Raw genomic sequence first — 12,466 nt, 5'->3', positions numbered from 1 at the left:
GCCCTTTTTTGAGCCAGGTCTCCGTTATCGCCACAACATCATATTCCCATGTGGCTATTTGCACCTGCAGCTCACCAACCTTATTTACTACGCTTCGTGCGTTTACACACATGCACTGTAAACCTATCTTAGACCTTCTTGTATTCTCTCTTGGTCTGACCCCACCTAACACGGTGCTATTTCTTACTCTAGTGCTATCTGTATCTCCCAATCCTTTGTGCACCTTGTTTCTCCTTTCCAATGCTACATCCTGGTGCCCAACCCCCTGCTAAATTAGTTTAACCCCTCCCCCCATAGCACTTGTGAACTCCTCGCAAGGACATTGGTCCCAGCTCTGTTGAGGAGCAACCCGTCCGACTTGAACAGGTCCCTATTGCCCCAGAACTGGTTCCAATCCCCCACGAATCTGAAGCCCACCCTCCTGCACCATGTCTCTAGCCACGCATTAACCTGACTCATCTTCCTATTTCTTTACTCACTAGCGCGTGGCATTGGGAGTAATCCAGAGATTTTTACCTTTGAGGTCCTGCTTTTTAACTTCCTCCCTAGCTCCTAAAACTCTTACCGCAGGACCTCATCACTTTTCTTTCCTATGTCATTGGTACCCACAAGGACCACGGCTTCTGGTTGTACCCCTTCCCCCTGCAGAATGTTCTGCACCCTCTCCGTGATGGGAGGCAACACACCATGCGAGACTCACGTCAGCGGTCATCTCCTCTCCACCTCACCCATCCGAATCCCCCTACTCATTCTCACCCTCTCCCTCCTTTCTCCCCCTTTGCCTTCCCCTTCCTCTCCTATCCCCCTCTTTTCATCTCCCCCTCTCCACAACACCATGTTCCCCTCTCCCCCACCCTCACCGTCTCCCCTTCTCTCTCCGTCTCCCTCTCACCCTGTCTTTTCCTCTTTTCTCCTCGCCTCTTCTCTTCTCTTCTCTTCTCTTTCCCCTTGAAAAATGTCCTTGGTCTTGACTACTGATGTGCAATATCACAGCAAATTGACTAGTCTGTATTATAACTGTAGTCCAAAAGTTGAATAACAGATACCAAAGTTGGACTCTTTTGGGTCTTCTGTAAGTGATACCATTGTAAGATGTATTAAGCCTGGCTATTCCTTTACTGGAAATATTAATACCAGACTGAAAGACCTCTTAAAGAATTGGGTTGCACAGGGCCCAAAATGCAGGGGGCTGGGGAGGGTGTAAAGCAGGTGGATCGCCCTCTGGTTGGGGTGGGGGTGATATTTGAGGTGTAATGGTTCCATTTAAATTCCAAAATTCCAGACCAAATTCCAACTGGGGGAGGAGGCAGGCGGGATTGCTTTTGGGAGTTCTCGAGCAACTCCAGAATTCCGCTCATTATGCCCCTGTTAAGCCCAATGAATCGTTCACCAGAGTTGGCATGAGTCCTATCGAGGGCCGAGTAAAGATAAATTTGAAAAGTGCTTCGGTCCACACAATCTATATTTAAAGTTCTTCAACTTTTCCCTCAACAATTGCCACAAAAGTAATATTGGGACATAACTTAAACCTTCCCACAAGTGTTTGAGAGCCTGTAAAACATCTGATCTCGCACCCACAAGAATTCAATACGTGCAGAGGAGCTGAGCTAAGATACATTATAGGGCGAGTACAACTAGCCACAGATCAGCGCATTTTGCAGTACCACTGGCAGCAGTAAGGAAAGTGTACTGTCCATTCCAAAAGCAGACAGTTGGTAACCATGTGGACCATTGTAATTCTCTCTATTCTGTGTGAACATGTGCCACTCATCACATGATCTGTTCAATTTACAATTCATTAAAAATCTTGGAAATGCCTGATTAAAATGTAACATTTTCTCCAAAATTTCAAGCTTTCTGCAGCATGGAATCTGTCAAAATTCCAATGATCTAGTTTCCACAGTCAGTACAGCCATTTTAAGAGATCCATGGGGTTTTATCACTAGTAAACTCACTCCACGGTCATTTTTCTCTCCAGCTAATTAGTGTAAGACTATTTTTTCCTGAAGGCTGCATAAGGTCAGCAGGAAGTATGGAACATCAAAAGCTCATTTGTCGAATTTTTTGTCGTCATTTTTGGCATTTGGGCAACACTTGTGAGGCCAGCATTTATTACCAATCTTGAGAAGGTGATGGTGGGCCTTCTTCTTGAACCACTGCAGTCTGTGTGCTCCCACAGAGCTGTTAGGTAGGAAGTTCCAGGATTTTGACCCAGAGACAATGAAGGAATGGCGATATATGTCCACTTCAGGATGGTATATGGGTATTGAGTCTGTTCCTTCCAACAAACCATGTGTAATAAGCACCATCATGGATTCTACTTGATTAATTATATCAGGAAGGTGTCTGATCACAGATTGAGCTCCGTAAAGTTCTCCCTGACACCTAAAAGTAATTGAGTGAATCTCCAAGATATCAGGCAATCATTAAATTGTTCAACTCTGACCACTTGCATTTCCCCAATGATATTTTTACGCTTCAAGCAGCACAGTCTTCCGAATGTTATATACGGCAACCAGTCATCCAAACTCATCCTTATAACCTCAAACAGGTTCTAAATTAGAGATTCATTCTGTTTATTTTTAAAGATACTAACTAACCAGCAGACAGTTGAGGTGATTCCATTCTATATATCTAGCACTCAGTGAGGAAAACAGATTTGATCATTAATTTTGTTTGAAGATTATTAATTCTGCAGTTATGTCATCTAGTTCCATTATTTAGGTTCACCAAAAAAATCAGAAGGTCAATTCCATAACAAATTTATGATGAAGACATGTACAATGAATGTAGTAAAATTATCAAACCTACTTTAAAATATCTAGCTTGAAAAATCGAGGAGAGCCTGTCAGCATCCAAAATTTTCACAACAGTATACTCTTGCGAGACATGATTCCAGCAAATTTAAAATTCTTGGAATTCATCCGAATAACACAGAAACCAAAGGCATTACCTACGATGTATAAGTGTATGATTCACTGATTTTTAACCAAAAGATGCAGAATTATTGCTGTTGTTTTTGATTACTACTTGGAACCAAAGAGGTTGAAATGATAACGGGAAAGTTTTATCGTATTCAAGAATCTTTAATTCTGCTGTTTAAAGCTGTGTGATTCCATAATTTATATTTTAGATTGCCAGGGTATTTATATTATTATTGCATAAGAATTTTTTGGTCAGCATAAATACCAACATTGTAAACATGTTTAAATACTTTCTTTTAGAATGTGTACAAAATTTTGCTAAAACTTTTAAACAAAGAAACCTGCACAAAAGCATTTATGATGTCACCGCACATAGCAACCAAAGGAACTCTCATCCTTATATGGCACATTCAAAATCCCTAAATTATTAGCAATTTATTGTGCCATCTCAACAATCTGTCCCATTTTATTTACAATAATTACTTTGATAATTCCATTTTATTGATCTGTTCTGTAGGATAGTAATGGCAGTCAGTTTGTAATCAGGTCTCCAAACAGCTAGGCTATTCATGCATTTAGCATAGCAACACAGTAACATTAATTTCTGTTGAAGTTGCTTAAAAATTTAATCTTACTGCTGGTAGATGCTGAGAGTAAATGCTTCAGTACTAACATTATTCTTCAAAAAAAAATCTACAGCTAATATTAAACCATACAGCAGGTTTGAGTTGAACAAACTGCATTTTCTAACAGGTAATGTGAATTTCAAAATGAATATCATCTAAAATCTACAAACCTATCAGCAACTTTTTAAAAGATGTCTAATAACTATTAAGAGGTGCATTTAGGAAAATGGAATAGGCAGTTTTTACCTAACAAAAATGTAACAGAAAATCCTATTCCCTACATTTTGTAAAATGTTATTTTTTGTTGAGTGTTTCTCCAGCAATGTGAGAATGCCAACGCTGGGGAATGGATTACTTTTCCACTATGAACACCCAGTATCGGTATCAAGCACTCCTCGGTCATATATAGCACAGGATACATGCAGAGTGAGCTCCATCTGTTCTGCTCCAACAATGTATGCCTTAAACCCACACTCGGAAGGGCACCCACTACTATTTCAGTTTGATTTCTTTCTATTTTAATACAACTATTTCATTACTGTCAATTTCCAGTTTATTGTCAAATTATGGGTTGCTTGGTGCTGTGGTCTCATGTCCACTAAGAAACTGGGTTAAAACTGCCCAAACTACTTAATATAGAAAGAGTCATTACAACCAGCAGATAGAGCAGACTCTAATCCCTTTGGCCTGGGCCACATTAAAATACAAGTCTCAGAGATGAAAGTGCATGTGTGCACCCACTATGGCACTCAGTCCCCTCTCTTCAGCATTTTCTTTCAACTGAATACACATTCACTGAGTCAAATTTTTAAGTCCTACCTGTTACTGAACTGTTTGCAAATGCTTTCAAGCTCTAAGATCAGTATCCAGGATCGGGAAGGCTACCAACTTATCTCTTTAAATTTTAGTCATTCACTAATGGATCTACGACAAAAGTCGGTGGAGTAACTGTGTCAGTGAAACACGTCCTAATGGGCATCCAGCAGATTGAAGGAAATTTGAGAAATGTCTTCTCATTAAATGAAGAATTGTAAAGTATGAATGAAACAATCTATATTGAAATCACTTCCCCCAAAATAATGTTCACCATCAAGAAATCTAAACAGGATAAATCAATTCTATATTAGCTTTTCTTTCTTTTGCGTTTGAAATGCATAAAATACAAATATACATTATCAGTAGGTTCCTTATGAGATCAGTACCTTGGAGATAACATCTTGAATTTCACTTCTTGGATGGTATGTCCCATCGTCGTATCGAAATCTGTACAGCATATGATCAGGTTTAAACTGGTGTTTGTCTGTTACTGAATACCAAAGGGTATTAGTCAAAAATGAGCAGCCACAAAGATAACAAGATCATTGTTGTTTCAAAGCAGTGTACAGTTGAAACATAATTAAATATTTTTTGACAAGAGTAAACAGTTTAGCAATAGTAAATTAATTGTTATTTTGTGATATTAAGTATGCATAATCTGGTATAACTGGTGTAACTTTTCTACTATTACAATTTCTAATATATATATATGAAGCTTTTTATTAATCAGTTCCATATTAATAACTGGTAAATGCTAATTACGTTTAGACAAAATGAGGGTAGGAGTTGATCATTGTGGGATAGTTCACAGATTTAAATGAACTCAGTTAACTTTTTAACCCTGATAAATGTCATTACACAGTGCTTGTCTGTGCGCTGTGTTAGTTGTTAAATCTATTCTGCCCATAATTGCATTCAGCATTTAATTGCTGTGTATAGAGCTACTGCTGCAAAGTCGAGCAAACCACAGACAATGGAGGAAAATATATTAAAAACGTACACCTGCAGTCTAATTGCAATAACAAACTTAAGTGTGTGCATTTGTCTTTGTCATGAGAGAGTACTTGTACATCCTACATTATCGTGAAACAAAGCATCTCTGATTATAGTAGATTAAAACCACAGATAAACACAAATACTTCTTTCATTATTTCAACAAAAAATGTGTGTGAATCTGCATAATTCTCAGACTCTGCTCCGTAATATTTACTATTGAAAATTTACAGAAACTTATGTTGCAAACGTCACAGGCAAGTTGAATATATAAGTGGGCAGGCCACTATTAACAAAGAATAATGAGACTCTAACATTGGAGAGCATCATCGGACCAAGGGCTGATTTTCCTCTGAATTCCCATCTATTTGCTGGCGATAAACAGATAAAATGAAGTGGTAATGCCCACCACCTCAAAGCCACTAGACTAAAGTTGCATTAGAATTATCCTCCCAAAAAAATCCTGGCACCCCTTTATGGAGACAATAGGCATTTTGGAATCTGATTTTAGATGAAGCCCTGCAATACATGCAGCCAGAGATTCCAGAATCATTGTAGCTTAGCTGTGTACTATATAATATTGTGAAGAAGTACAGCATGCTGCTTCTGGAAGCTGAAGGCAACGACAGTGATAGGGCGGTGGGCGGGGGCAGGCGGAAAGGACCTGCTTCCTCACAGCGTGAGACGGGTGCACATGAAGAAGTGAGCATGGAACAGGACTGCTAGCAGCCAGAGAAAGGAGGCCACAATTGAAAGCTCAGTGTTTTCAATGAATAAAAGTCGACATACCCAATAAAGTAACTTCACACTTGCCTGCGCCCCCCCTCACAAATTCCTCTATTATCAGATTTCAGCCTATTTCCTTCATAAGGTAAAAGTCTATCGGTCCACTGCCATCATCCAAGACCAAAAATTAAGCAAGCATGGGCAGAAATGAACTCTGAACTCTAACTGGTCAAGCTGTGCTTACTTTGCACAGAAATATTCATCAAAAGGTGGCAACAAAAACATTCACTATCGACAGCTACTTCTTAACACCCAGTCTCCCCTTTGTGCCAACCAACTTACTTGCTCTAGCTCCTAAGTGAGATGAGGTTGAGAGATGGATGGTTGGGAAGGTTCCTCTGGAACCCAAGACGCCTGAGGTGACTCATCTCAGTGAAGCAGACGGGGCCAGCTTCCAGCAACCTTTCTCTGGCAATGTCAAAGGTTGCCAGGCCTATGTCTGGCATTCCCTTATGCAAGCGTTGGAGACCCCCTTAAGGACACAGGTTTACTGACAGTCTCTGAAGAGACAATGATATTTGCACCCATTCTTGCAGCCCACTGGTGCTGGACACAGGCTCTGAGGTGCTACTGGTCAATGGCATCACAAAATTGAATAGGTCTAGTCAGGCCTTGGAAGTTCTGTGAAAGTGCCCTGTTAAAAGCTACTATTGCAGCACTGTCAGTTGTCACTTCGGAAGCCACCAATGTCCTTGGAAGCTCTTCCTTGCATTGGATGTCACAGAAATCTCCCAGACTGTCACTGTCCCCACAGTGTTCTGTAGATCATAAGAAACCTCCTGCAATATGTTGCAGATATGGGTAGTAGACTTTTCCCATTTGTTCATCATTTGCTCCCTAATCACAATTCTTTTGAAAAGGGGTGTTCGACCCGATCCTGTGGGTTTCTCGCTCGGCTAGTTAGGTTAAAATTGCCCCCAGAGTGTGTAGAGCAAGGCGATTTGGAGTCTGAGTCGGATTAGATGGCAGGGTCAAAGAGTGTGCATGCCTGCCAACTATGCCATCTAATCCCATAAACCTAAATTACAGGACTGTTATGAGGCCACCAATAAAAAAAAATTAGCTCATTCACAGGACGTAGAGCTGAGATTAGCGTCCTTTCATAATACACTTATGAAATCTGAATTCACTCTTTACACTGTCTGCAAATATTGACATTAATCATAATAAATGTTTTCCACAGCTGATGTTGACGGAAGAGGAAACTGGGCCCCTGAAATCTAGGTCCCCGAGCTCCTTCAACCTCCTTAGATGAAAGGCTGTCCCCCTCTTCCACTCCCAGAACCTCATGCTCACTGGTGCTCAGTGCTTCACCCAGTAAAACCCTTCCAAATCTCTAACTACTTCCTCCCAAGTGGCTGTCTCTGGTCTGGTGATGGAGTAGGTGAGAAGTGTGGATAGAGTAGGTAAGAAGTGTGGATGGAGTTACTGAGAATGGGGCAGCAGCTGTGGCTTTGGATGTGCCAGCAGATTCAGATATGAAAGTGCCTGGGTGGTAACCTGAGTGGCCAGCCTCTTGCTGCAAGCCATGCACTATGATGTGAAAAACAGAAAAGATTGTTTAGCTGCACACACAGTGACGCTCTGCTATGAAGAAATCGCAGGCGAGTGTAAGGGCATTGCAATATGTTTTACAAAACACATGAAGCTGACCCAGCCTATGATGAGAATTTCCCAAACGTAGAATCATAGAATGCTGCAGAAGGAGGCCATTTGGCCCTTCGTGCCTGTGCCAGCTCTTCGAAAGAGCTATCCAATTAGTACCATTCCCATGCCCTTTCCCCATAGTCCTGCAATACTTTCCCCTTCAAGTATTTATTCAATTCTACTAGTTACTATTAAAAGTTACTACTGAATCTGCTTCCACCACCCTTTCAGGCAGTGCATTCCAGATCATAACAACCCACTGCGTAAAAAAAATTCTCCTCATCTCGCTTCTGGTTCTTTTGCCAATTACCTTAAATCTGTCTTCTGGTTACTGATCCTTCTGCCACTGGAAACTTATTTACTTTATCAAAACCCTTCATGATTTTGAACACCTCTAATAAATCTCCCCTTAACCTTCTCTATTCTAAGGAGAAAAACCCCAGCTTCTCCAGTCTCTCCACATAACTGAAGTCCCGCATCCCTGGAACCATTCTAATAAATCTCCTCTGCACCCTCTCTAAGGCGTTGACATCCTTCCTAAAGAGTGGTGCCCAGAATTGAACACAATACTCCAGCTGAGGCCTAACCAGTGTTTTATAAAGGTTTAGCATAACTTCCTTGCTTTTGTACGCTATGCCTCTTTTTATAAAGCCAAGGATACCATCTCAACTTGTCCTGCTACCCCAGGTCTCTCTGTCCCTGCACCCCCTATAAAATTGTACCATTTTGTTTTTATTGCCTCTCCTCATTCTTCCTACCAAAATGTATCACTTCACACTTCTCTGTGTTAAATTGCATCTGTCATGTGTCTGCCCATTTCAGCAGTCTGTCTATGTCCTCCTGAAGTCTGTTACTATCCTCCTCACTGTTTACTACATTTCTGAGTTTCGCGTCAGCTGCAAACTTTGAGCCAGGTCTCCGTTATTGCCATTATATCATATTCCCATGTGGCAATTTGTGCCTGCAGCTCACCAACCTTATTTACCACGCTCCGTGCACTTACGCACATGCACTCCAAATCCATCTAGTCTGCCTTGCATTTCCCCCTCTCCCTCCTATTTCTGAACTACTCTTTACTCTAATGCTGTTTGTCTTTCCCAGTCCTCTGTGCACATTGTTTCTCCTCTCTAATGTTTCATCCTGGTCCCTCTATCCCTTTACCAACCTTATCTTCCATCTTGCCTCTAATTTGACCATCTCCCACAGCCTCTCCTATCTGCCTGCCTATGATGGCTATCACTTCCTCTTCATCGGCACTCATGTATTTTGGGATGGTGTTCCTCCCTCGGTTACACTTCTCTGGCGATGGTTATAGGCCAGCTTTTCAAAGGCATGTGGGAGGCAAGGATATTTCCTCGACATAAACACCTACATCCATGATGATGAAAGGTAAATAAGCATTGTCCCTTTAAATCATGCGTCCTTGAAGACTACCAGAAGTCCTTGTGGCAGGCAATATGAGTTGACAAGAGTGCTTTTAGTCTATTAGTGGTACACAGGAAGTGGATTGGAAAAAGTGGCTTGACTAACCTTGGGCAGCCTTGAGAAATCATTGAACCTCTTTCTGCATCCCTCATCATAACATAGGAATAGAGGGGTTTGCATTGAGAAATCCATGTTCCCAGTGAAAAACTGTTCGTTCTGTGGAGCTGACTAAACAGAGCAGTAAAAATCCTAACAGACTCTCCAGAGCAATAAACAACTAAAATCAATATGCAGGCAAAGTGGAACCAACCTTCAGCTGTAGCAATCAACACAACCTGCTCAATGCTGTATCCGCCTCAGGGATACCATTCCTGAGTTCATACCGCCATTTATACCATGGCGGTAAGAATTTGGAGCAGAAGTTGGGGAAAATGGGGTGGGAGTTTGGCCAAACCCAGTTGATACCATTTACATGCAGCAAGATGTCCTATGGGTGGATTATAGGGGAATGGTGCATTTTTCAGTCAACAATTCAGCTGTAGTTTTTTAGCAATGAATTTCAGGTGGTATTCATTACTGTCCCATTTTACTCAGTTTAGCGCCCCAAAACCATTCCAAAACAGGTGGTAAATCAAAGGAAAATTCAACCCTTACAGAAAGGAGAAACATCTGCACATTCCAAAGCAGGTAGATAACATTGCCAGGATAGAGATAAAAGAAATTTGTATGGAGACAACTGATTTCAAAATTGCCAATTCTGTGATAGACCGTGACCAAAGCATTATTATAAATAAATAAACCCCTAAAGGTGGGATTTTGAAAATCAGTTTATTAATTCTCTATACTCGAGTTGTTGAATTCATTGCTTCAAACCAACTAGAATTATAAAATTAAACTTTTCTAAAGTCAACAGTGGAACTTCACATTCTATATTTCATCTTATTTATTTCAATAGCAAGAGCTGCCAATAAAAAAAATGCTGTAAATTTTGAAGACACAGCAATTGAAGTGATATGCAATCCATATTGATGGATATACATCTCCCTCCATACACCCAGCCAGCACATGTATTAACCCCACAATCACTCACCATGATGGATGATCCCATTCTCTAGCAGTGCCTGGCCCAGGTGGACTCCTTCTTCAGATTTACTGATCTCTTTAATTTCCATTAACCAGGCGACAAACTCACTAAAGCAACAAGAAATAGAAACAGGACTTAAACCTTTTGTTCCTTAAAATAATATCATTCCCAAATAGTCATTCAGCATTCTGCCTCATACTGAATTTTATCCTGTCAGGATTTCCTTAAGTACAAGTTCTCTGGAACTGTGGATAATTGGGAGTTCCTATTGCACACTTTAAATATCTTTAACAACTATATTTTGTGCAAAGTTGTACTGTGGTAGTTGAGGACAATAAAGCTTTGTTGAACCTGGCCAGATAAATGTCTACGCTGCCCCAAATGGGCAGAAAATCATGAGGGATGGCCTACCGCCAAATCTCCACCATAAACTAATTTTTCCTCATCACGCCCCAACAGGGAAGGCCACTGGCCACCCCTTCACTGCTCCCTGCATATAAGTGACTCAGGGGTGGAAAGCATTCCTTCCACCACTGATCAGCCAACCCAAGGACAGCCAGGACAAGGGTGGTGGTCCCCAGGGCAGCGGCAGAAGGTCCAGTTCCAAGACCTAAAACAAAAATCAACTGTAAGATCTTGAGGGTTCCTCAGCTCCCTTTCAGCTGGTCCCCTCTTTCTCTTGTGCTGTAGTGGGACTCATTGGCAGCAGCAAGCTCCCCCTTGGTGGCAAGGATCCTATCCTGCATATATAATGAGCCTTAGCCCAGGAAAATGGTTCGGGATCACAGTGGGGTTGGGGTAGCAGGTGGAGGGAAATCCAGCCTACACGTTCTACCTATCAGTATGCTACAATCCCTGTGTCCTGCTCTCTTTTAAAGGGGCTCATTGATATAACAATAACCATCTTCAGTCAGAGTGACCTTCCTGAATCTTTTTTCCAAAAAGAACCAGTGTATTCTGTCAGTGTAAATTTTGCTCTCATATTGCCCTGTGTACATACATCAAGAAATAAGGAAATGGTTTCAATAATTTTCTTAAATATAGAGGAAATTTTCATCCAAGTTTATACTGCAGCATTTATATTTCACTCTTTTAGCTCACTTTTATTCTCTTTTATTTTTCTTCTTGCATTTTTTATCATTTCCAGTCTCTTTTATCTTGATGCTTTATATTCCTTTCTGCTTCCTCCTCTCTATTCACTTTCTGCTTGCTATTTTTCATTTCCTCCTGGCTTTCTCACTGCTTGATGCTTGTTATATCTTTCTTTCTCTTACTCCACGTCACTGTTTTTCCACCCCTCCTACTTTATTACCCGCCATCATGACCTCATGCTACAATAAAACAGTCACCAATATTCACAGAGGGTATATCTGGTGTATGTATTCAGAGAATCTTAGAAAAACTATGCAGCCATATAAGAAGTTTACTTGGTGTAGAAAGCACAGAGAAATGGCTGTAGGGAAAATACACACCAGTGTTTTATTTGAGGTTCCCACGAACTACCGTAACCCTAACCCTAACCCTTCTAGAGATGGAAGTATTAGCATTTGTGTTGCAGACTGACTAAAGAAAACCATTTATTTTTAATTCACATGTACATTTCATCCCTATTTAGTGCCCCCTCCCCCCACCCCCAATCCCTGACTAAAAGGGAGAAGAAGGAAAAATATTTCCATGGTTCTGCCACTAACATTCTTTAACTGGCCAGTAGGAGGTAGACACAAACAGGCTACTCTTCTTTTGAGGAAGCAACTAAACAAAATGGGCAAGCTCTGAGATAATGGTTGTTGATTACAGTCTACTACAAAACCAAACAAATAGTTTAATGATGTGGATTTATTTTTATTCACTTAGGATAATTTTATTTTAAATGTTGTAATTATGAAAATGTCGAATCACCATTCTATATCATCTAAACAAGATTGATATCAACACCAAGATTGATATCAACACCAAGCTTGAAGAAATTACATCTGGTTTGGGTCTCGTTGGAAGCAAATGAAAGTGTTGAGGTAAATTCTGTGGCAGTTTAATGAGGCTCCAGGAACTCACCCAACTTTGATTCTGGACTATGGATGTTGATCATCTAATTCTTCTCACTTGATACCTTCCAGTTTTACATTTTCATTGTGTGGCCACTGCTGATGATTCAATGGGGCTAATAA

General features: G+C 40.8%; 1 protein-coding gene across 5 annotated transcripts in view; it reads right to left on the bottom strand.

Annotated features, from left to right (window-relative positions):
• Window positions 1–12,466, bottom strand: part of prex2 (phosphatidylinositol-3,4,5-trisphosphate-dependent Rac exchange factor 2) — a 428,462-nt gene that overhangs the window by 279,121 nt on the left and 136,875 nt on the right. For all 5 annotated transcript variants that reach the window (XM_067980312.1, XM_067980313.1, XM_067980315.1 and 2 more), the window contains exons 11-12: window positions 10,308–10,408; window positions 4,753–4,856 (exon numbers count right to left, since the gene is read on the bottom strand). In XM_067980312.1, coding sequence (XP_067836413.1) covers window positions 4,753–4,856; window positions 10,308–10,408 — 205 coding nt within the window. The remainder of the gene's footprint in view (window positions 1–4,752; window positions 4,857–10,307; window positions 10,409–12,466) is intronic.

The sequence above is a fragment of the Heptranchias perlo genome, chromosome 3 (assembly GCF_035084215.1).
Source record: "Heptranchias perlo isolate sHepPer1 chromosome 3, sHepPer1.hap1, whole genome shotgun sequence".
NCBI classification, from domain to species: Eukaryota; Metazoa; Chordata; class Chondrichthyes; order Hexanchiformes; family Hexanchidae; genus Heptranchias; species Heptranchias perlo.
Note: the sequence above shows the minus strand (reverse complement) of the source record. Positions and strands in the feature narration are given on the sequence as shown.